The following is a 21,722-nucleotide window of genomic DNA, read 5'->3' as shown; positions in this document are numbered from 1 at the left end:
GATGACAGTTAGGACGACAGAACAGGACGACAGAACAAGACGACAGAACAAAATTACAATAAGGACGACAGTAATTAAACGACAGAGAAAAAGCAAGCAGGACGACAGATTAAGACGACATCAACAGACAACATACACGCCTACATATACTGATTTACCTGAACAAGTAGGCAATGACTGTAGACAAAAACAAATGTATAGTACAAAGCACAAAGCAGTCGACTAATTTTTGACACAAATGGAACCTCATAGCCACTAGGTTTGATGTTTTGACATCTGATGCAATGACTTTTTTTTTTTTTTAAGTAATTTAAGTGTCCAAAAAGATTTGGGGGGCGTTGTATGCTTAAAAAAGATGTCTGACCTTGAACTGCTCCTTTGACTACAGTCACAAACCCTTTCCACAGATCCTCAGGGTCAATCTCTACCCATCCAGGCTGAGGATAAAGTAGGGACACCTGTAACAAGGAAGCTGCTATCAGATTTCTCACACGTGTCAGGCACTGGCACAATCCTGTCAAATCAGTCCAACAGTCAGCCTGCGGTCATTTACCTTCGCGGAGCAGGACCCCCTGATACTGGCGCTCTTATCGTACACATGGCACCTGATGGAGGTTGTTCCCACATCAACAGAGAGAATGAAAGTCTCTCGTTTGCTGAACCCGTTTCTCTGAGTCCCCATTGCACAATGTGTTCATTCAGAAAGCCGCAAGGATACTTTAGTCACCATGGCTGTGAGCATGAGGAAGGATCCAAACTTGAGTCAAATGATCCCGTTTTCAACTTTGCTCCGTAGACCTTTGAGTTTCATTCCTCCATAGGCTTGAATGCCAGACCACTGGCAGATTTTTAATCCGTTAAGAAGGCCAATTCAATGTGTTCACATCGTTGTTCTGAAGGTGTGTTTTGAATGGACAAATAATAATCTTAAACATACGTACGTGTGCCCCAAACTTTTCCAAACTCGCGCATGTGATCTCGCGCCCTATTTAAAATCGGCAAACGAAACATCTAACGTTTACAGTTGCGATTTAAGCCAAAAAACAGTCGCTTGTTTTCTACAGTGAGAGATAAAAGTTACCGAAAACTTGAAGTGGACGGGTCAATCTCAGTACAGCCAACAAAATATAGGCGGTCGATTAAGTACAACAGTACAATTCAGCACGTCACACATCAGTCGATAGGTGTGGAGACTTCTTAAAGAGACAGAGCAGCAATTTCAGCCTGCTGACGTCATGTGCACGCGCTGCTAAATAATGGAGCTATTCGGAAAAGGACCCTTTTCACATTCCAGGGTTCTTACAAGAGGAAATATTCATATTTGGAGGAACTTCTATCCACCTTATTTTTCCTGTAATAGCGGGCGCAGCCATTTGTAAATGTTATGGGTCTGGCTTCCGCTCTCATCAGCTTCCAGCTATTTTTATCTGTACAAAACAACTCGTTTTGCTGCTTGATATTGCAACCTCTAACACTAGCTTGCTCTATTCTTTTTCTATTTATTATAATAAAAAAAAAACATTGCTACGTGTACTGCATTAAACTAACTTGTTATAGCTTCCATTGTCCTCATTTGTAAGTCGCTTTGGATAAAAGCGTCTGCTAAATGACTAAATGTAAATGTAGTGCAAACAGTTTTGTCTTTTACTGCACTTTGTTATTCTTCTCGTTATACCCTACAGCGGCTAATGAACCGGAAGTCTCACACATTCACAGAAAATGGCTTACTTCCGCGTTGAAGAATAAGGTGAAAGGAAACTACAACAAATATCAAGTTTGCGTCCCCATTTGTTCTAGCAGCAAAAAAAAAAAAAATCCATGACAGCATTTGTAAGACTTTACAAAAGAGAGATTGATTATGGCGGTCAGAAGAGAGAAATTTGCCAAATTTTATATACGTTATATACATATTATACGTGGTATACAGTAAAAAAAAACAAAAAACACTTTAGATTTATGAAATAAATAACTGTGGGAACGGTCATCACAGTCTGTGAACAGGGTCCATATAAACTGGATCCAATACACAAGAATAAATCATAAGGGACTACAGCACCTGCTCGGAGAAAATTGTCAATAAAAAGTAAAGACGTGTAATATATTTTATGAATTTTGAATGGTTCTTATGTACACTCTGGCACTTTTGTGCAAACATTTGTATATTACTCTGTTCTTAATAGAATTATTTAATTATTGGCATTTATGAGCCATGTGCTCCCTCTGGAATTTTAGAATGTTTGTCTTTTGATTTATGAGCAAATTAAAGTCTATGATTAACATTACTGGAAAAGACTTTTACATGTTGAAACATGAGTAACAACCATGCTTCAAACATGAACTTAGAAGCTGCAGTGTTTTTGCTAATAAGCTGCTCAGACAATCATTGCATTTCTAATAGCAACTTGTTAACATAGATTTTCTGGGTTGGCCTTTAAATTGAGGTCACAACTGAACAGTTTTATAAGCCAGGCCATTAGAGACCATATTATTTTTGCTTGTGTTGGATTTTTAAGGAAATAAAACGATTTCAAAAGAGTTTCAAAAGAGAGTTCAAAATCATGTCAGCATCATCAACACACTACTGAGAAGCCATAATAATGATCACAAGACCATAGGCATTATGATAGCAAAATGTTTATTATGATAACAAAATGTCCATTTATAGCACACCATCCTGTTAGGAGGTGCACTAATTTTTTTGTCATTCTGGTTTCAAGTCATTAAATAAACAACTCAAATGTCATTAAAAATAAAAGGGTTTACTTGCGATCTTTTAAAACTTGGACAAAAGAGATCTGGTAGGATACAAATACGCAGAGAAGATGAAAACAAAAAGGGTGCCAGCATAGAAATATTAACAATTCTTATTTATCCATTTGTAAAATGGTGCATATAAAATCCATAGATCTAAATGCACAAAATTCATTTTAAAACCACAGAACTCAAACATCTCCCCTAGAAATAAAGGTAGGCTAATACAAAAATAAAACCAATTCGAAATGTTCACAATTCGAGCAACATCATATTAGAAAGGCATCTTATTATCGCGTTGAAGTTTGTATCCCCTGCCCGACCATGTTTAGTCTTATATAGACACACAAACACACAGACATTCAATAATCCACATAGATTACATTTGCTTAAATCAGTGTGCTTCCTGGTTTGGTGAACATAATCAAACATAATGATAGAATGTTTCCAACAAATCGTTGAGCACAGAACTGGTCTTAATTTGAACCTCTGAAACTAGATCCAAGGGTTCAGTCCGACAGCTTTACTGCTTTCTGAGTAACACCGTGCGATAGCATTATCTCTATCCTTCCGTGCTGGACTGCAACACTGTGCAATAGAGAAAAAAAATGGAATGCGAGTACAGATGTTGTATTGCAGCAGCTTGTGCCACATTGTATTACTTCCTGTCTACAAAACGAATTATTGCACTTTGAATATTAAAATCCAGCATCACAAAATAACCAGTGAACATGATAAAAGCTTAAGGACCTGATTTGGGACAAAAAAAGGAAAAGAAAAAGAAAGGAAAACGCTGAGGTAAATGTAAAACCCATTTCATGATTCCGTGATCATTTCGGTGCAGTAATCAATATCAATAAAAATGTTTCCCACCACTACCTCCACTTAAAACATGCCAACTAAAACAAATACAAAACTAATTCGATGCCAGTGACAAATACATTGTCTCACCAAGCGTGATCGAATCATGAAGACGGACAACTGCATCTTGTTTCATGCTATGAAATGTCAGGTTTTGTTGAGAGATGGACAGTGCAGGAAAATGATTTCAGTCCGTCACTTTAGCAGCCTCGAAATTGACTGCCAGTTTCCGGTGTTTCCGCTTGGAGGCCGAGCCAGGCGTGTGAGGATTGGCGTTCGGCCTGGGCGTCTTGGGTGTGGTGGGCGTGGGCTTATCTGCAGGCTCATGGGTGCTGATGGGTGGGGGGGTCTTGGGGGCTGATGCAGGCATTGAGGCAGAAGCAGCCAGTCCACCGCTTGGGGTCTGGCCAGACACTTGCTTTGCCTCTTGGTTCTTGGTTCTGCCTGAAACTCTCTTCTTGGTCACCTAAAGACACAATGGCATGTTATAGCTACAGTGATATATCAGGATAAAGGGGTCAATGACAAATTAAGTGTGTCTGTGATACTCTTTGTATTTTGAATGAGTTTTATAGCAATTTCAAGCAAAGTTCATATTTAACAACATATTTTCATAATAATAACAACCTTAATAAATCGGTGTTTATATTTATTATTTTCTAAAAAGTTTTTAAGTACAGTTTAAGGCAAATTCATAAATATCATAAAAGTTTCTGGGGAGTTCCACCACATGACTTTTTACAACCTGAACTAATCTTGACTGGTCATTTGTTGAATATTTTAAAATCTCTTCACATTTATTTGTGGCTCAAAATCTATTTATCTGGAAATATACTGAACCGCTTTGAGATGCTGAAAACACTGGATCATGAGCTGCACGTGTGTAAATTATCACAGTGTCACGATTTGTTCTAAAACACGCAGAGTAATGGACTATATTCTTATTTAATAAAAACAGACACTACTGTGTGTGTATCAACTTGATGTCGGAAATGTGCAGCTAGTACAAGTGTATGGAAAAAGAGTACTGAAACAATAGAATGCGAACGCAGGAATCAGAATGCACATGTCTTATCGAATACCCGGTTCTTGGAAATTTGGAACCGGTTCTCATTACCCAACCCTAGTCATGAGGGTCATATAACTACCCGTTTTTCATGTTTTTTTCTTTCCAGTTGCACCACATGATTTTGCTGATTTTGTTTAATATTTGTGAATTTGTTGAATATTTTAAAATCTCTTCACATTTATTTGTGGCTCAAAATCTATTTATCTGGAAATATACTGAACCGCTTTGAGATGCTGAAAACACTGGATCATGAGCTGCACGTGTGTAAATGATCACAGTGTCACGATTTGTTCTAAAACACACAGAGTAATGGACTATATTCTTATTTAATAAAAACAGACACTACGGTGTGTGTATCAACTTGATGTCGGAAATGTGCAGCTAGTACAAGTGTATGGAAAAAGAGTACTGAAACAAATATTCAGAATCGATATGTATTTTTTTTTAAAATCTATATTTTTGACAATATTATTAGGAGGTTTCACCTGTAGGGGAACAAACTGATTGTGGGATCCGCTGGCTGCTGATGGCACAGGGGCCTGTGCTCCAGGGAAAGTTCCTCCATAGAACGGCTGGCCCTGGTGGGGAAACTGCATCCCCCAATGAAGAGGTCCATAGCCTTGTGGGGGCATCAGAAGACAACCTGTGTAAATAAAACATCAGATCTAGTGTAAAAGTAAAGAACAACTGAATTAGAAGAACAGGATTTAAAGGGGTCATATGATGCAATTTAAAATGTTCCTTTCTCTTTGGAGTGTTACAAGTTGTTCGTGCATAGATAAGATCCCTAAAGTTGCAAAGACTAAAGTCTCAAACCCAAAGAGATATTCTTTATAAAAGTTAAGACTCGTCCACGCTCTCCTAAAACGGCTCGTGTTTTTTTTTTACCTTAAACCGCATAAACACATTGCATTACACCAAATACACAACAAAATGTTCTTTTTAGCAACGTAATATGACCCCTTTAACAGAAAACAGACAATATGACTCAGACCTGCTGGCTGACCAAACATGGAGGGATGAGGCGCAAATGGCCTCATCTGCTGGACTCCAGGGAATATGGGAGGAGGGAGTGGCAATGAACCCAGTGAGTTCTGCAAAAGACAAGATGATTTCATTTGGCAGTGAACAAGGACTTAACACATACTAAAATAATTGCAGACTCTACTATTTTCCATTAAAACACATAATTCATGATATCATGAGAAAAGTCATGTAGTACTATCATATATTGACTTTTTTTTAACACAAATTGATCATATCTGCACTGGAGTTACCAATCGTTGAAGGGCAAAGAGAGCAGTTTTCTCTTTAGCTTCAGTTTCAGACTGACACTGAGGACCGTGAACCAGCAGGCCATTAGACAACTTCACCTGACACACTGTCAGACTCTGTCAGAAAAAGAGAAAACAAGATGGAAAGAGGAGGCGGATAACATTAGGTCTCATTCACTGAACTACATACAAATGTGTGCTTGAAATCTGTGAATGAACTTCCAATATTCATCAATAACTTATGTCCAAAAATGTATTCTAAATTAAAAAATATATATAAATGTAGGAACTGACACACTAGCAGCATGCAAATGTATGTGTCATTCTAAACAGACGCATTAACTGCTGTTCATTCAAATTAAAATGTTTATTGCATCAAATTTTTACACCAAACACTGGTCTAGGTGTGAACAGGCATTTAGACAGAATTTTTTGTCAGATGTTTGCGTATAGATACGAACAGTGTTGGGGAAAGTTACTTTTAAAAGTAATGCATTACTTAACATTTAATTATTGCAGGTTTGCGTCATATTTGGAGTTGCATTATTTTTATTCATTTTGAGGAATACTGAATCGGTTTTTTTTTTTTTTGTGAGTGAGATGAATTAATGCATATTCATATTTATTTTAGAACTACAGTAATATCTTATGATTTCTCTCAATGTGGGGACAGGAGAGCTGTCAATCAATAAATTGGAAAAAAAAAGTAACTTGCGTTACTTATTTGAAAAAGTAACTCAGATATTCTCTTGTAAATTAAAAAGTAATGCGTTACTTTACTAGTTACTTGAAAAAAGTAATCTGATTACTTAACTCGCGTTACTTGTAATGCGTTACCCCCAACACTGGATACGAATAATCCACACAATTATTAGTGAATCAAACCCATTGTTTTATGTCAATTATGACAATATATGGCTTGGCTATTGAGCATTTTATTATTCTTCCTCCAACTTTCTGGATAGAGTTGTTGTAAAGATCTAACCAAATCAAATTAAAAATAGAATTGATTTATGATTGGCTTGCTTTTTTTGCATATCTATTTTTTGGATGGATTATGGATGTTCTTTTCTTTCTTATGCTATCTGTAGGCAGCACACTTTACAAATTATTTACATTGCATATTACTAAATAACTATATTTTAGTTTAATCTCATTTGTTGACATTCAGTTGTGGGCATTTTAATGAGCTCCTGTGCATGTACTGTCTACTAAAAACCACAATATTCCAGATTACACAGATGTGGTTGGGGTTTGTGAGATGGACCAACCTGTCTGTTGTAGAGGAAGGCAAATTCTGGAGGTCCCATCCCAAGCCCCATGCATACTCGCCCGAGTTCAGTAGCCATGCTGAGCAGGAGGGGTGGCTGGCCAGCCAGAGGAGGAGGAGCCGCTGCTGGCACATCAGTCTGAGGAGTATTTATCCGAGCAGCTGAGAGACAGAGAACACCTATAATTATTCACTGGGCACATCTCAGATTTGAGAATTAATCATCTAGCCAACAAAGTAAAGTTCCACAGCCTGAAATCTGACTAGACTGATTCTGGTTCTGATTTGACACATTGCAGTACCTAGTTTTTTGCTGGAGCGTCTCTTGCTCTGCTGTTGAACACTGGGGTTTGCTGAATCCTGGCCACCAGTGCAATCAGCGGCACTTGGTCCAGAGTCAATCTTCAACATTTCTTTCAATACCAGAGTTCCCTTCTGCTCAAAGACAAAAAAAAAAAATACTTGAAACATTCAAAAGACATTTAAATAACCATACTTTTTCACTCTTTTGTGCTGTGGATTCGGGAACCATGGATTACACACCATGGCAAAGGACTGTGGGGAAAGAGGCTCTCCTGATTGGTTCTTGGGCTCTGTAGGTGGATGATTCTGGACATGCTCAGAATCCTTTGAGATCTTCAGATTGGCTATAAGCTCCTCAAATTCTGAAGATGCCTGTAAACAAATCAATAAATACTGTAAATAAAAACAATATTATACTAATTATAGAAAAATCTGGCAATTATTATTTTTAGGTAATGATTTATATTCAGAAATCATTGCACATGACTCATGAGCAATAGTGAAAAGTGGAATATTTATTTTAGATGTTTATTTATTGTAAATTGGCACCAGCATATCAATCTACCTTCTGACTTGCAGTGATCCGCATAGTCACGCAGTTGGTTTTATTTAGATACGAGTTGAATAGGAAGCCAAGAACGGATAATGGTTGTCCTGGCGGCTGTTTGTTCAGGTTTATTTTTAGCTTTTATATTTTATCTTTCCAAAATACTGGTTGCTATACAAGATGTTTTCAAGCAAATATACAAGGTCCTTAAAGGTATAGATCACCCAAAAATGAAAAATCTGCCAGAATTTCCTCACCCTTAAAGGGATAGTTTACCTTCAGTTGTTGGTCACCATTGACTTCCATAATATGGGGAAAAAAACACTATGCAAGTCAATGGGGACCAGCAACTGAAGGTGAACTATCCCTTTAAGTTGTTCCAAACATGTATGAGTTTCTTTTATCTGTTAAATCTGCCTTTTGTGTTCTGCAAAGTAAGTAAATCATACAGGTTTGGAAACTTGAGGGTGAGAAATTATGACAGAATTTTAAGAATTTTAATTTCTTCACCCGCAATGTCATTCCAAACCTATATGACTTTGTTCTGCAGACCACAAAAGTAGATATTTTGAAGAACGTTGGAATGAAAAAACCCTCAGACATTTTTCAAATCATCTTATTTTGTGTTCCACAGAAGAAAGAAAGAAAGTCATGCAGTTTTGGAATGACATAAGGAACAGTAAATTAGGACAATTTTCATTTTTGGGTAAACCATCCCTTTAACATTCCACACACAAACCACAAACCTTATTTGAAGGCCCTTGTACGAAAGCCATATTCACATCCTCATTCCTCTTCAGAAGTCTAATATTGCCACCTGAGGCCTGCAAAATGAATAAACACTTATTAAAGGGGTCCTATTATGCTTTTTCACTTTTTCAACTTTAGTTAGTCTGTAATGTTGCTGTTTGAGCATAAAAAAGATCTGCAAAATTACAAAGTTCAAAGTCCACCTCAAAAGGAGGTATTTTATTTAACAGAAATCACTTTTCAAAAACTACAACGAACGACTCGTTTGGACTACAACGCATACTTTCCGGGATTTGTGATATCACAAAGATCGACGAATGGGACGAGACCTGGTTGAGCTGCACTAGAGAAGGCAACGAGTGTTATCACTATGTCGGAGACACGCTAGCTTTCCCAAGGCAGACGAACTTAGAGTGGTTACAATCATCCGGGCTTAAATCGCGCTCAAATTGATTTGATTTTGACGCAATATTTACACTGAAGCTCGCAGGAGGCTATGGTAAGGGGCATGACATTTCCCGACCAGGCGCCGAGTCGTGCCAATCACAACACACACTAGTCCATTTCGTATTTCAGAAGGCGGGCCTTCATTTGATACAGGAACTATTCGAGCCGTTCATGCCAGACTGGGGAGAGAGGTGTTGTAATAATGTAAAATATGTGAAAAATAATGTGTTTTTCAAACAACCTAGTATGAGCTTGTTCTAGTACACCCCCAAAACAAAATCAAGACTTTGTAAAAGAGCATAATAGGACCCCTTTAAGCATTTAGTATAACATAAAAGAGAAAGCTAATAAAGAAAACCTGATATTAGAATATAAGCTACTGTATAAATGTAAAATGTAAAAGGTCATTTTATTGTATAACTAATGACAGTGATAAAATGCTGGGGCTTGACAGCTGAATTATACAGTGCGGTGGTGTATGAAATATGAAAACATACAAGTTTGCTGGATGGGTCGTTGCCTTTGCTTTGTTTACTTTGTCCCTCTAGCTGGTGCTGATGTGGCATCGGTCCACTGCTTCTCCCAGCCTGTCAAAAACAACACCAGGTAAACATCATATGTGACCCTGGACCACAAAACCAGTCTTAACGTTTTTTCAGATGTATTTCCAAGAAAAAAACATTGTCTTATATTCGGGACAATACGGTATTACATATAACAACCAGTGATATTTTAGCATCATTACTGTACTCTCTTAGTATTTATTAATATTTTGAATTACCGTATTGGCCCGAATATAAGACGACCCTGATTATAAGACGACCCCCCCCCCGCATTACATTACGTATTTCATGGCACACGTATTTTATGCGTATTTGGCGCCACCTATTGTTGTGGGTGTATTATTGACATGCCAAAGTCTAGACCCTGAATATAAGACGACCGCGTTTTTTCAGATGTATTTCCAAGAAAAAAACATCGTCTTATATTCGGGACAATACCGTAGTTTTTATTTTTACATTTTCATTTGAGTTAAGTTTTAGTAATTTTGTTGTTTAGTCTTCTGTTAGTCTTGTTTTTTTGTTTTCAATTTTACTCATTTTAGTACTTAAACTTCAAACAAAAATTTTCCTTTTGCACCTAACTGAAATAAAATAACCTCAATTTCTTTCTACGTCTATTTTATTTTTGATGACAAAAACGTTTTTATTTTTAGTATTTTTATTTTTAGTTAATGACAATAACACTGATCACAAGCACAGAGTAAGAGAGAGTACTCGCCTTATTTTGCCAGTGAGCCGGTGGTTTCTGGGGCATTCCTGAACTCTGAAGAGACTGCCATACATTACTGAACTCTTTCTCATTACTAGAGCCCTAGAGAAACACAAAGAAAAGTGTTCTAATGGATCATGGACAATCCCCAGAGCAGTAAGGCCTATTAACCTCACACGTATTTGGCGCCACCTATTGTTGTGGGTGTATTATTGACATGCCAAAGTCTAGACCCTGAATATAAGACGACCGCGTTTTTTCAGATGTATTTCCAAGAAAAAAACATCGTCTTATATTCGGGACAATACCGTAGTTTTTATTTTTACATTTTCATTTGAGTTAAGTTTTAGTAATTTTGTTGTTTAGTCTTCTGTTAGTCTTGTTTTTTTGTTTTCAATTTTACTCATTTTAGTACTTAAACTTCAAACAAAAATTTTCCTTTTGCACCTAACTGAAATAAAATAACCTCAATTTCTTTCTACGTCTATTTTATTTTTGATGACAAAAACGTTTTTATTTTTAGTATTTTTATTTTTAGTTAATGACAATAACACTGATCACAAGCACAGAGTAAGAGAGAGTACTCGCCTTATTTTGCCAGTGAGCCGGTGGTTTCTGGGGCATTCCTGAACTCTGAAGAGACTGCCATACATTACTGAACTCTTTCTCATTACTAGAGCCCTAGAGAAACACAAAGAAAAGTGTTCTAATGGATCATGGACAATCCCCAGAGCAGTAAGGCCTATTAACCTCACACAATTCATACCTTGTGTTGGTTTTTCTGGTTGAGGGCTTTGTGAGACGAGTTTCTGTTGCCCTGAGTGTCAGCCCTGAGATTAAAACTCTGTCGGCCGTTCTGCTGCTGTCAACAGGAAATTCAACAGTATCAGACTATCTTCACATGGAACAACATACTTCCCTTTGCATTATTGAACAGGAAACTGTTGGCACTTCACATATTTCTACTTAATTACACCTTAATATTAGGACCTAACAGACTTAGCACACAAGTAGTAACTTTTGAGTTGTTGTGCTCATGCAAATCTGTTTCTATATCTGTTCAAATCTGTTTTCCTGTTTCTACAAAAAAGACAAAATCTAATAAATAAATGAATAATAGCAAAAAAACTTAAAAGTTTCACAAAGAAAAAAAACTGCAGAATTTTTACGTTATGGATTTAAAGGTGCACTCTTAATTTTTTACAATTAAGAAGATTTTACACAAAGAAATTAATAACACAAAATAATACATTAAAATAATACATTCAGCTCTGTATCATATTCACATATCCTATAAATAATACTCAATTTATTCCAGTAATCATATTCATATATATATATATATATATATATATATACAGGTGCATCTCAATAAATTAGAATGTCATGGAAAAGTTCATTTATTTCAGTACTGCATGAACATGTCTTTTTTCCAAGTAAAAACAATATATATCTAGAATATAAGTATTTTTTTCACTTTAAAATTTTTTTATTTTTCTTGAAGCAATTCTGCCAGACAAAATACACTGATATTGAGAGACACATATATATATATATATATATATATATATATATATATATATATAACAATGTCTAAAACGAATAATGTCTAAAATGAAAAGTTATTAAATATTAAAAGTAGACACTTTACTTGCATTTAATTTGCTTTCAATGAATATAAAATCATTTTTGTAAAATTTATTTGATGCAGACACCAAAATGTGACATCAATCTAAAGTAAATCAAGCCTTACGTCATTAAAAATCTATTCATATGAATCCACTGAAAAGTACAGAGTCCTAGACGAGTCAAGTCATCACAGTCCTGTGCTAAAGTCCAAAATCACTGCTTCAGAGATATTGGACTCTAGCACAAGGAGTGTAAAGTAGGATATTTTATGACCTATTTGCTAGTGGGGTATCAGTAGAGTCGCTGGGGGCCTGGTTATGAGGGATGAATGTGTGTCCATTACCTGCGTAGGTATAAACGGTGAGCATGGCGAGTGGTTCAGGCCTCCCAGCTGGCTCTTGTGTGTGAAATGGGATGAGGATGAGGGCTGGGGTTTGACGATGGCAGTGAGTTTGTGAGCGCCATGCTCCTTTCTGCTGCCGTGGCTCAGGTTGATTAAGGCACTGGGGGGCAGTCGATAGCCACGCCCAGGAGAGCACCTGCACACAGAACAGATGCATTTAGAACACTGTCTGAAACTCACATACACTACAGTTTCAACCCTCTACATTGCGAGTAAATCACTCGCATATGCGAGCAGTCATTACTCCAGTCTTGATGTCACATGATCCTTCAGAAATTATTCTAATATACTGATTTGGTGCTGAAGAAACTATTATTATTATTATTATAAATGTTGAAAACAGTTGTGCTGCTTAATTTTATGGAAACCATGATAAATTTTTTCAGGATTCTTTGATGAACAAGTTCAAAAGAACAGCATTTTTTTACAATAGTTATCTTTTGTAACATAATAAATGTCTTTACTGTTACTTTTCTAACAATTTAATGTGTCCATGCTGAATACAAATATTATTTCTAAATTTTGCATCATCCATTGAGAGAAAGAACTTCTGCACCTGACAGTGAGTCCTCCAGCAAACTCCTCATCAAACAGCACTTCATACAGAACTTCAGCCTCACGTTCAGCTGATGGAACAGGAAAGACAAAGAATGAAGGACAAAACGAGATGCAGAAGGATGCCAGAGTGTTTGCGTTGGGTAGGGATGTAACGTTATGAAAATTTCTTATCGCGATTATAGTGACCAAAATTATCACGGTTATCCGTATTATCACGGTATTGTTCAAATGTGCTGGAAATTTTCAAAAAGTACATAAATCACTTCAAGTTTTATATTTAAAATCAACAAACAACAAGTAAAATGATTTTTGTTTGCATAATCATTAAAACAATAACATTACCAATGTTTAACTAATAGCATGTTCAAATATCTAATGTAAATGTTCAAATAAAGCTTTGAAAAAGTTTCATAAAAAGGTAAACCTCACATTTCAGTCTTTAAATAAAGAAAAGGGTTAAGTCAAAATAATAATTGATTCATTCAATTCATGTAATTGATACTTCATATAATTAATTAATTCATGTATTCATTTGTATAATTCCCGATTTATGTTTCTGCCGGTGGCTGCCCAATTGCGAAGTGAAACACACGGACTGCAAATACATTAGTTACCAAATAATACACACATTCTTTCTATGATTAAATAAATACCTGTTTATAATAAGCACTTATTTGCGTGTAAACAGGACAAAGTTTGAGGTAATATCTATACGCAATATCTGATCAGTGCAGAGCCATGATCACTATATATTATGGGAGAGCAAGCCCGCTACAAGCCGAGAGATTCGTGCTGGCACCCTCTCGTATTACAATAATGCACTCTTGACATTTGCCATTAAAATAACCCCAAAACAGCTTCAAATTAACTATGAAAACGAGAATGAAGCCGTAAAAGCTGCAATCCATTTCTCATTGGTTAAAATGAACGGAGACTATCTCGTGTTTTTCCGTGGGTGCTCAGGGATCGGCGCCTATGCCCTTAGCACTCTTTTAAAACCTCCCAGCTTTTCTGCGGTCTTTTCACACAAAACAAAACTATTCTGCGTGCTGTGCGCACATGAGACTGTTACTTAAAACTGTGCTTTATGCTACAGTATTTATTTATCATCAGTTGTTCAAATCACGGTAATCGAATACAGTTATAATGATCATTAAAATATGAAACGGTAATACTAACCGTGGGGAATTTTTATCATGATTTATCGTCAAACCGGTAATCGTTACATCCCTAGCGTTGGGTTTACACTTTTACCTCCTTTGATACCAATGATGGTTCCTCGAAGGCCGAGTGGAACAGAGAAGCTTTCTCGCACATTGACCACACGGTCAAACAGATGATACTCTGCGTCAGGATCTGGAACAACACCGTGCTGCTGCTCCAAAGGCTGTAGACACACACACATATTGCAAATGTTCTCTCTCTCTGTCTATATGTATATAAATAACACAAACACATATAATATATAAACACTGACAAACACATACCCTAAAAAGCAAGTGGGGCTTCACAGTGACCCGTACTTTCTTGTTCATCTTCTTTGCCTGTGACCCAGAGAGATCAACACATCATCAACAGAAAGACAGGAACAACTGCTGGGATTGTTGAGGTTTGGATGTGATCATCACCTTCGTTTTCTCCAGCTCTTCTTCAATCTTCTCCACAATGCCAGTGTCCAGGATCTGCAGATCACATGAAGCTCGGGAGCAGGAACTGACTGGATGGTTTTTCAGCCAGCCCTGGATCTCCTGGACCTTTTCAGCGCTATTTAAAGCATCACAATGATAAACGGTCACTATTATAAAGTCTGGCATGCTGAAAATGTATTGCCTTCTGATTAATTATTGGTAATAAAGTAATATTACAAAAGGATATGCATTCTACGTACTAATGCTTGTCTAAAACAGATTCAAAACACACCCATTCTCATCTTCTCCTGGCCAGATGTCATCTTCATAAAAGAAGTCATCGTGACTGTTCCGTGCTACAAAGTCAAACAGCTCTGAAAATCTGAGAGACAAGGACAAAACTGTTTTTCAAATATCTGCACAACCACAGGTACAACCGCAAGCATGCACACGACCTCCAACACAAATACACACCTCTCTAAGTATTCAGCTAAGAGTTCCTCTACAGCAGCCGAGTAGAGCCACTCTTTCTCCGTTCTCTTGGTGTAGCCAGGAACTTCCTCATTCTTCTTGTTGAATTTGAGATTAAGGCCCGCATTGGCTTTCTGCTCTCCATGAGGACTGAACAGAGCAACATTAATTCAAAAGCCAATCAAAAAAAAAAAAGAATATTGTTCATTAATGAAAAAAATTTATACTGTTAAACAATCAAACCCAAATTCTGTGGATGGACCAATATTAAAAGTATGGCCTATACTGATAATTATTTTTAATGTTATGACCGATAATGACAAATTATTTATATTAAAATGCAGTACTATATTGTCTGAATGAATTAAAAATCAAACATTAAAAACTAAAATCATTTTAAATGCTGCAAGTGAATTTAGGCATCAAACATTATAATGTACAGTAAGAATTTAACCGCTTTATTAAATTCTTAGTGTTTTTAAAGATTAACTTTAAGTGGGGGTAAGATGATGGCAAAAGTAATCTAAATGTAAAACTAGGGGACGTGAGCTGTACAATGAAATATCCAAAATTGACCGATACCAGTATATAAAAAAAAAAGAAGAAAAAAAAAACAATTCTAATATCAGCCGATAACTGTTCTGATCCTGGTATATTGTGCATCCCTGTGAAATTTATCATGATTTTAGATGGATAACTAATCCTAGATGACCATACATAACATTGTTGCAGAATTAAGAAATACAGTGCGTTTAAATAAAAATAATGACAGTAAATCCAATATAAAAAAAAAAAAACTTTTACAAGGCACTGTATAGAGAGTACACTGATAGTATGAAATAAATCATATATAAACTAAACAAAGCATGCATTGTTTTATTCAAAACTTGAATTCCACTGACTTTTTCTTGGATCCTCTTCCAATGAAGATGCTACCGGAGAACCGTGAGACGAGGTAGCTGGTGATACCAAGGCGGGAGGCAAGCACATACCCGGGACTGTACTTCACAGAGTATTTCTGAACAAAAACAAGACTATTGGTAAAATCTGAAAACAGTGAAAACAAGAAAACTGAAGAAAAAACAAACCAGTCAAACATTGTATAGTGCAAAGTATACTGGGCACAGGCTTCTTGACAGACTCAAGACTTACATGCTGGTTCTGTATTAAGGCATCAAGCTGGGGTTCACACGGTACAGAGAAGACCACTCTGACCCGCCCCTCATTGATGACATCACTAGAATCTTGCACCTAAGCAAACAGAAAAAATTCTTCATAACTGGCATTTAACTATTGGAGCTGGTCTGGAGAGCACAAAAACCAGTACATACATCTCCCATTGCACTGTAATATGGGTTTCCAACCATAAAGACAACGGTTCCTGGGGGAAACAGCTCCTCCAGTGTCTTGAAGCGTGCCAACGATGAATCAAAAGCTTTGATATCCTGAAGTGAAAAAACAACAACAACAACATGCTTAAATCATCTGAACAACTTCAAATTTTTCCCAAGAAACAGGACCTTGGTTAGAATTCCTGTTTACATTTGGGCTGGTGTGATTACTTACCTTCACAATAGTCTGGTATGGAAAGGGCAGGACCTGTTTGGCAAACTGCTTTTCCAAATGGACCTTTCCGCTCTGACCAATGACATACTTCCTGCCTGTCAGCAGCTGGGCGTATACCACAACATCGGTCTCATTGATCACAATGCCTTTGCGCTTGCTGAAGCTGAAATGCAGATAAAGTAATATTTTACATACGGACACACAAACTATCATACATACTCAACTTTTTATTTTAAAAATATGCAAAGCTTTCTATTCTCTGAACATGCATAGCTAAGATTAAGGATTGATGAAAAATTAGTTTATACTGTACAGATACTAGAACCTATAGGCATAAAGTATGGTCAAATTTGCAGCTTATTCCGAACAAAAAGCACCCACTTTGACAGGAAGAGACTGTGCAACTGACCACAGCGACCATTCATTACATCACAATGAAAAAAAACCTCTGCCACATTGAAAAACCTCACTCATGCAAGTCACGTATCAGTCAGATAATTATATTGCAGCTTACGATTTGACGAGTGCTTTTTTGGGTCCAATACATCAGACAATCAGAGACTGAATCAGTTTTGTCTTCTTGATACAATTATTACAAATGACAAATAATGTGAATAAAAAGGGCAGCATACTGCTCTGAGAGGCCTTGCACTTCTTTGACCCACTCCTTCTGCTCTTTATCAGTCAGATGGGTGACTTCAGTAGGCGGTGGTGTGTCACCCAGATACAACACCTGTGATGGTTCGTCTAAAGAAAACCTGCAGAGTAAGGAGTGCGACACAATTAACAGACTAAAAGAGAGAGTCTGAGTGAGCTACATAACTCCATATGGCAGCAAATCATTTTGAAATATCAATAAAACAAACAAACTAACTTTATTTCTCCATCTGAAACAGCTACAACTCGAGCTTCCATCAAATGGGGCCAGTTCACAAACAAAGACTTTCCAAGAACCAGCGCTGCGACATCTTCCACCTGCAATGCAGAGACACACGTATTACTACATTACCATAAAACATCATACATTGAAAAGAAGGTTTCAGCAGGTTTTATAAAGGACCTTTTTAAGTAGTCCCAAACCCAAACAATAGAATATAGAAAATAACCTTTACTTTACCTTCTGATCACACTGCAAAAAAAAACCAAAAAAGCCACAAAGGCTTTCCAGTGCAAATGTCTAAATATTTTCAAATGGGGCCAGTTCACAAACAAAGACTTTCCAAGAACCAGCGCTGCGACATCTTCCACCTGCAATGCAGAGACACACGTATTACTACATTACCATAAAACATCATACATTGAAAAGAAGGTTTCAGCAGGTTTTATAAAGGACCTTTTAAGTAGTCCCAAACCCAAACAATAGAATATAGAAAATAACCTTTACTTTACCTTCTGATCACACTGCAAAAAAACCCCAAAAAAGCCACAAAGGCTTTCCAGTGCAAATGTCTAAATATTTTTCAAATCAAGATATATTTACTTGAGAAGCAAAACAAAGCAACATCTGACAATGAGATCAGAAAAATCTACTTAAATCAAAGAGAAAATAAGTTTTCATAACCCACTGACACATGTTTGTTTTTGTTTTAAGCATAAAGTGAGTGATTTAGGCCTTTTTAAGACCTGTAGAAACCCTGCAAAATGTAGTTTATTGTCTGAGGTAGAAAAAGTCATTAAGATGTAACACAATCAAGTCTACAAGTAAAGCGCCTTTAGTGTGAGGGGACGAACTGCTCACCTGTTCCAGCTCCTGGCTGGCTAAAATCTCCAGTAACATGTTCTCCCCTCTGCTGCTTTGTTGAAACACCATCACTCCAGTTTTCTTCTTATAAAACTGTGTGATAAATACAGAAGGAAAATCGGCATTAACCCTGTATGATCTGATACTGATCCCCATTAATGGGATAATAAGCGATAATCTGCAGACAGGCAGGTTGAGGCTTGTTTACTTTATGACGGATGTGCTGTAAGGTGGGGAAGCCACAGAAATAAAGAGCTCCTCTGTCAGCCCTGTGCACTACATGATCCAGTGATACACGCCAGGCATCCATCGGGATCGGTGTTTGCCTAAAAACATAAACACGGTGGATGTTATTTCCAAAAGACAACAAATAAATACATCAAGCGCTGACACTGTTCAGAGCGTACTGATGTGAAGTGTAAAGTATACACGTAAATACAAAAGTGACAACATATTAAACTGAAAACATTATTCATTATAAATATCAACAAAATTATAAAGAAATAATAATTAAGAGTTTGTTAATTGTAAAGTGAAAAAGTAGAAATATAAATACAAAACTGTGACACTATATCAAGATAAATGAATTATTATTCATTAATATGATCAATTCATATTAAATATTTAATATGAATATTAAAATAATGTATCTGTTAATTATAAAGTGCCAAGTGTAAAGATAAATACAGAAATGTGACACCATATCAAAATGAAGGCAAGAAATGATTAAGATATTGTTATTATTATTAATAATAGTAATAATAATAAAAATAATAATGAATTAGTAATATTAATTAGAATTCCTAAGTGCCAAGTGTAAAGGTAAACACAAAATTGTAACACCATAATAATATCTTGCCTTCATTTTAGTAAGATATTCTTATTAATAATATTAAATAAAAAATAATTAGTAATATTAATTAGAATTTATCTGATAATTATAAAGTGCCAAGTGTAAAGGTAAACACAGAAATGTGACACCATATTAAAATGAAGGTACAATATTTTTAACAACAATAAAAACAAAGAATAAGCAGAAATAATAATAATTACATTTATCTGTAAGTGTAAAGTGAAAAGTGTTCTATATTAAACTATATTAAACTGAGCACATGATTTATTATCATCATCAGGTTTGATACCATGTTAACATGTGAGTGGGTGAAATATACTGTGGCATGTAGGACATACCTGACGTGGCAGTGGACGATGTTGGGGAAGAGCTGGGGGAGGGGGGAGTTGTAGACATCGTCCAGCTCTTTATCAAAGCAGTAGACGGCACACTCGGTATGTCTGTTCCTGGCCTTCTCTGGTGGAGTCAGTTTAAGAGTGTAGGGCTCCATAGCAGCTAACAAGCATTTCTGAATGCAAACCCATATCATATCATGAAACTGCACTTCCATCACAGTTGTTATGGTGAAAAACACAGTGAATGCAGATGTTTAAAGCACCTCGTCGATAAACGGGATGAGCACCACGGCTTCCCACTCCTGCTGTTTGCCATTCAGGTCTGTTTTGAAGTCTTGTGGGTAATACTCAACGATGGGTGAGCCCGGTGACGTCATCAGATGCTGTGAAGGACAGAGAGTCAATAAATGAGGGAGAGTTTCTAAGGAACATTGACGTGACGGGGACATGAAGTGAGTGTGTCACCTGGTAACACTGTGGAAGAAGGTCTTTGCTGGCTGAAGGCAGGACACCCAAGAGCTGCTGGAACGGCATGAAGGGTTTGCCCAGATCAAATGCCAACGTGAGACTAGAGATGTTTCTCACATCAGAAAGGAAGGGGGCATAGTGGTACGGATAATACCTGTAGTGATTTGAGAGGAAAGCAAAGTCCTTTGAAACCAACATTACATCAAAACCAACCCAGTTTAATTTCTTAATGCATGTTCCTGATACTTTTAAGTAGGACTGCATCATTAATCGTAATAAAGCATGTATTAATATTAATGTGCATTTAGGAATGCAAAATGGGCCAATCACCTTCCCATACTTGTAATGAGAAACACTTGTCAACAAAAGAAGAAGCTTTAAGGTCATAACATAAGCTAGAGATTAAGACAGCCATAAATATTAGCATTGCAATTTTACTGTAGTAATTTAAAATAAAATTATATTGTTCCTAAAAAATATATATTTTACAGTGAAATATAAAAATTACTAAAAACAAAATAAGAAATATTAATATTTTCATATTTTATTTAGATGTAATTATTATTATTACCAACAAACAAGCACAACAAACCTGGATTTTGCTATTTTTAAACAGAAAAAAAACCCATCTCCCAAATCACGCAGCCCTACTTATAAGCACAATTCACTACATTTTTTCACTCTCTCTCTCAGCTCACCAGCTCCAAGACTGAACTCCATGGTAGTAGTAATGCAAGATCCACTGGATCCCCTCCACGTAACATTTAGCCTGATTGGCCAAAAACTCACTGCAAGATGAAATAGAAAAAATTCATCTTCACAGAACTGTTCACTTTAAGACACACAGAGGAAACATGCTTCCATCCTTTCCAAAATTAAAATGAATGGAGACTCACTCAGAGACGACTTCAACGCCCATCTTGGTCATGTAGTAGGTGCGCTTGTATTGTCGAAACTCTGTTTCAAACATGTCATCATCTTCACCGTCTTCCTCTGTGCCTTCTAGTGCATTGTGGACAATATTAAGCCTTATTTAGAAGCTGAAGGCTTTAAAATGTGTTATTGTCTGGTTGTACTTCATTTGAAAGTATGTGCACTTACGGTGTACTTACACAAGACAGTACTGCGTAATATAAGGTTACTTATTACTTGGCATTGATAAGATTAGGTGTAGGGCTTTGTTCAGGGTTGTACATAGAACATGCACAGGATTATAAAATAAAGTGCTAGCCAAGGTCTAGAACAATGATTAACAGTAATGGACTTGGGGTTTGGATTTGTGTACCTCTTCCTGGAGTGCTGTGAGAGTCCCTGACTCCATCAAGAGCGTCGAGACACAAAGGGTCGTCCGCAGACTGAAAAAATAAAGGGTCACTTAAAAAAAAAGACTGATGACATTTAAAAAAATGAAAGATTTTCACATTGATCTTTTACATACAATGAGTTCCTGGTGATCACAAACAAACAAACTATATATATATATATAACTAATGTGCTATATTTTATGTATATATATATATATATAT

The 21,722-nt window shown here is 36.5% G+C and overlaps 2 protein-coding genes across 2 annotated transcripts in view; both read right to left on the bottom strand.

Annotated features, from left to right (window-relative positions):
* gk5 (glycerol kinase 5) overlaps window positions 1-1,168 on the bottom strand; it is a 14,347-nt gene extending 13,179 nt beyond the window's left edge. The window contains exons 1-2 of the mRNA XM_016544417.1: window positions 554-1,168; window positions 365-458 (exon numbers count right to left, since the gene is read on the bottom strand). Coding sequence (XP_016399903.1) covers window positions 365-458; window positions 554-682 — 223 coding nt within the window. The 5' untranslated portion in view covers window positions 683-1,168. The remainder of the gene's footprint in view (window positions 1-364; window positions 459-553) is intronic.
* Window positions 1,169-2,618: 1,450 nt separating this feature from the next.
* LOC107732934 (5'-3' exoribonuclease 1-like) overlaps window positions 2,619-21,722 on the bottom strand; it is a 24,741-nt gene continuing 5,637 nt past the window's right edge. Inside the window, exons 11-42 of the mRNA XM_016544372.1 lie at window positions 21,482-21,551; window positions 21,093-21,198; window positions 20,895-20,984; window positions 20,194-20,350; window positions 19,992-20,111; window positions 19,732-19,901; window positions 18,749-18,866; window positions 18,538-18,633; window positions 17,674-17,774; window positions 17,432-17,557; window positions 16,800-16,962; window positions 16,565-16,678; window positions 16,386-16,484; window positions 16,136-16,251; window positions 15,237-15,383; window positions 15,055-15,144; window positions 14,763-14,898; window positions 14,622-14,678; window positions 14,389-14,521; window positions 13,133-13,202; window positions 12,517-12,712; window positions 11,311-11,406; window positions 11,133-11,225; window positions 9,770-9,859; window positions 8,822-8,899; window positions 7,769-7,900; window positions 7,528-7,660; window positions 7,227-7,387; window positions 5,959-6,072; window positions 5,676-5,775; window positions 5,167-5,324; window positions 2,619-4,078 (exon numbers count right to left, since the gene is read on the bottom strand). Coding sequence (XP_016399858.1) covers window positions 3,800-4,078; window positions 5,167-5,324; window positions 5,676-5,775; window positions 5,959-6,072; window positions 7,227-7,387; window positions 7,528-7,660; window positions 7,769-7,900; window positions 8,822-8,899; window positions 9,770-9,859; window positions 11,133-11,225; window positions 11,311-11,406; window positions 12,517-12,712; window positions 13,133-13,202; window positions 14,389-14,521; window positions 14,622-14,678; window positions 14,763-14,898; window positions 15,055-15,144; window positions 15,237-15,383; window positions 16,136-16,251; window positions 16,386-16,484; window positions 16,565-16,678; window positions 16,800-16,962; window positions 17,432-17,557; window positions 17,674-17,774; window positions 18,538-18,633; window positions 18,749-18,866; window positions 19,732-19,901; window positions 19,992-20,111; window positions 20,194-20,350; window positions 20,895-20,984; window positions 21,093-21,198; window positions 21,482-21,551 — 3,909 coding nt within the window. The 3' untranslated portion in view covers window positions 2,619-3,799. The remainder of the gene's footprint in view (window positions 4,079-5,166; window positions 5,325-5,675; window positions 5,776-5,958; window positions 6,073-7,226; window positions 7,388-7,527; window positions 7,661-7,768; window positions 7,901-8,821; window positions 8,900-9,769; window positions 9,860-11,132; window positions 11,226-11,310; window positions 11,407-12,516; window positions 12,713-13,132; window positions 13,203-14,388; window positions 14,522-14,621; window positions 14,679-14,762; window positions 14,899-15,054; window positions 15,145-15,236; window positions 15,384-16,135; window positions 16,252-16,385; window positions 16,485-16,564; window positions 16,679-16,799; window positions 16,963-17,431; window positions 17,558-17,673; window positions 17,775-18,537; window positions 18,634-18,748; window positions 18,867-19,731; window positions 19,902-19,991; window positions 20,112-20,193; window positions 20,351-20,894; window positions 20,985-21,092; window positions 21,199-21,481; window positions 21,552-21,722) is intronic.

Source organism: Sinocyclocheilus rhinocerous, unplaced genomic scaffold (genome assembly GCF_001515625.1).
Source record: "Sinocyclocheilus rhinocerous isolate Xijiao unplaced genomic scaffold, SAMN03320098_v1.1 scaffold1001, whole genome shotgun sequence".
Lineage (NCBI taxonomy): Eukaryota > Metazoa > Chordata > Actinopteri > Cypriniformes > Cyprinidae > Sinocyclocheilus > Sinocyclocheilus rhinocerous.
This window is presented reverse-complemented; position numbering and strand designations above follow the sequence as displayed.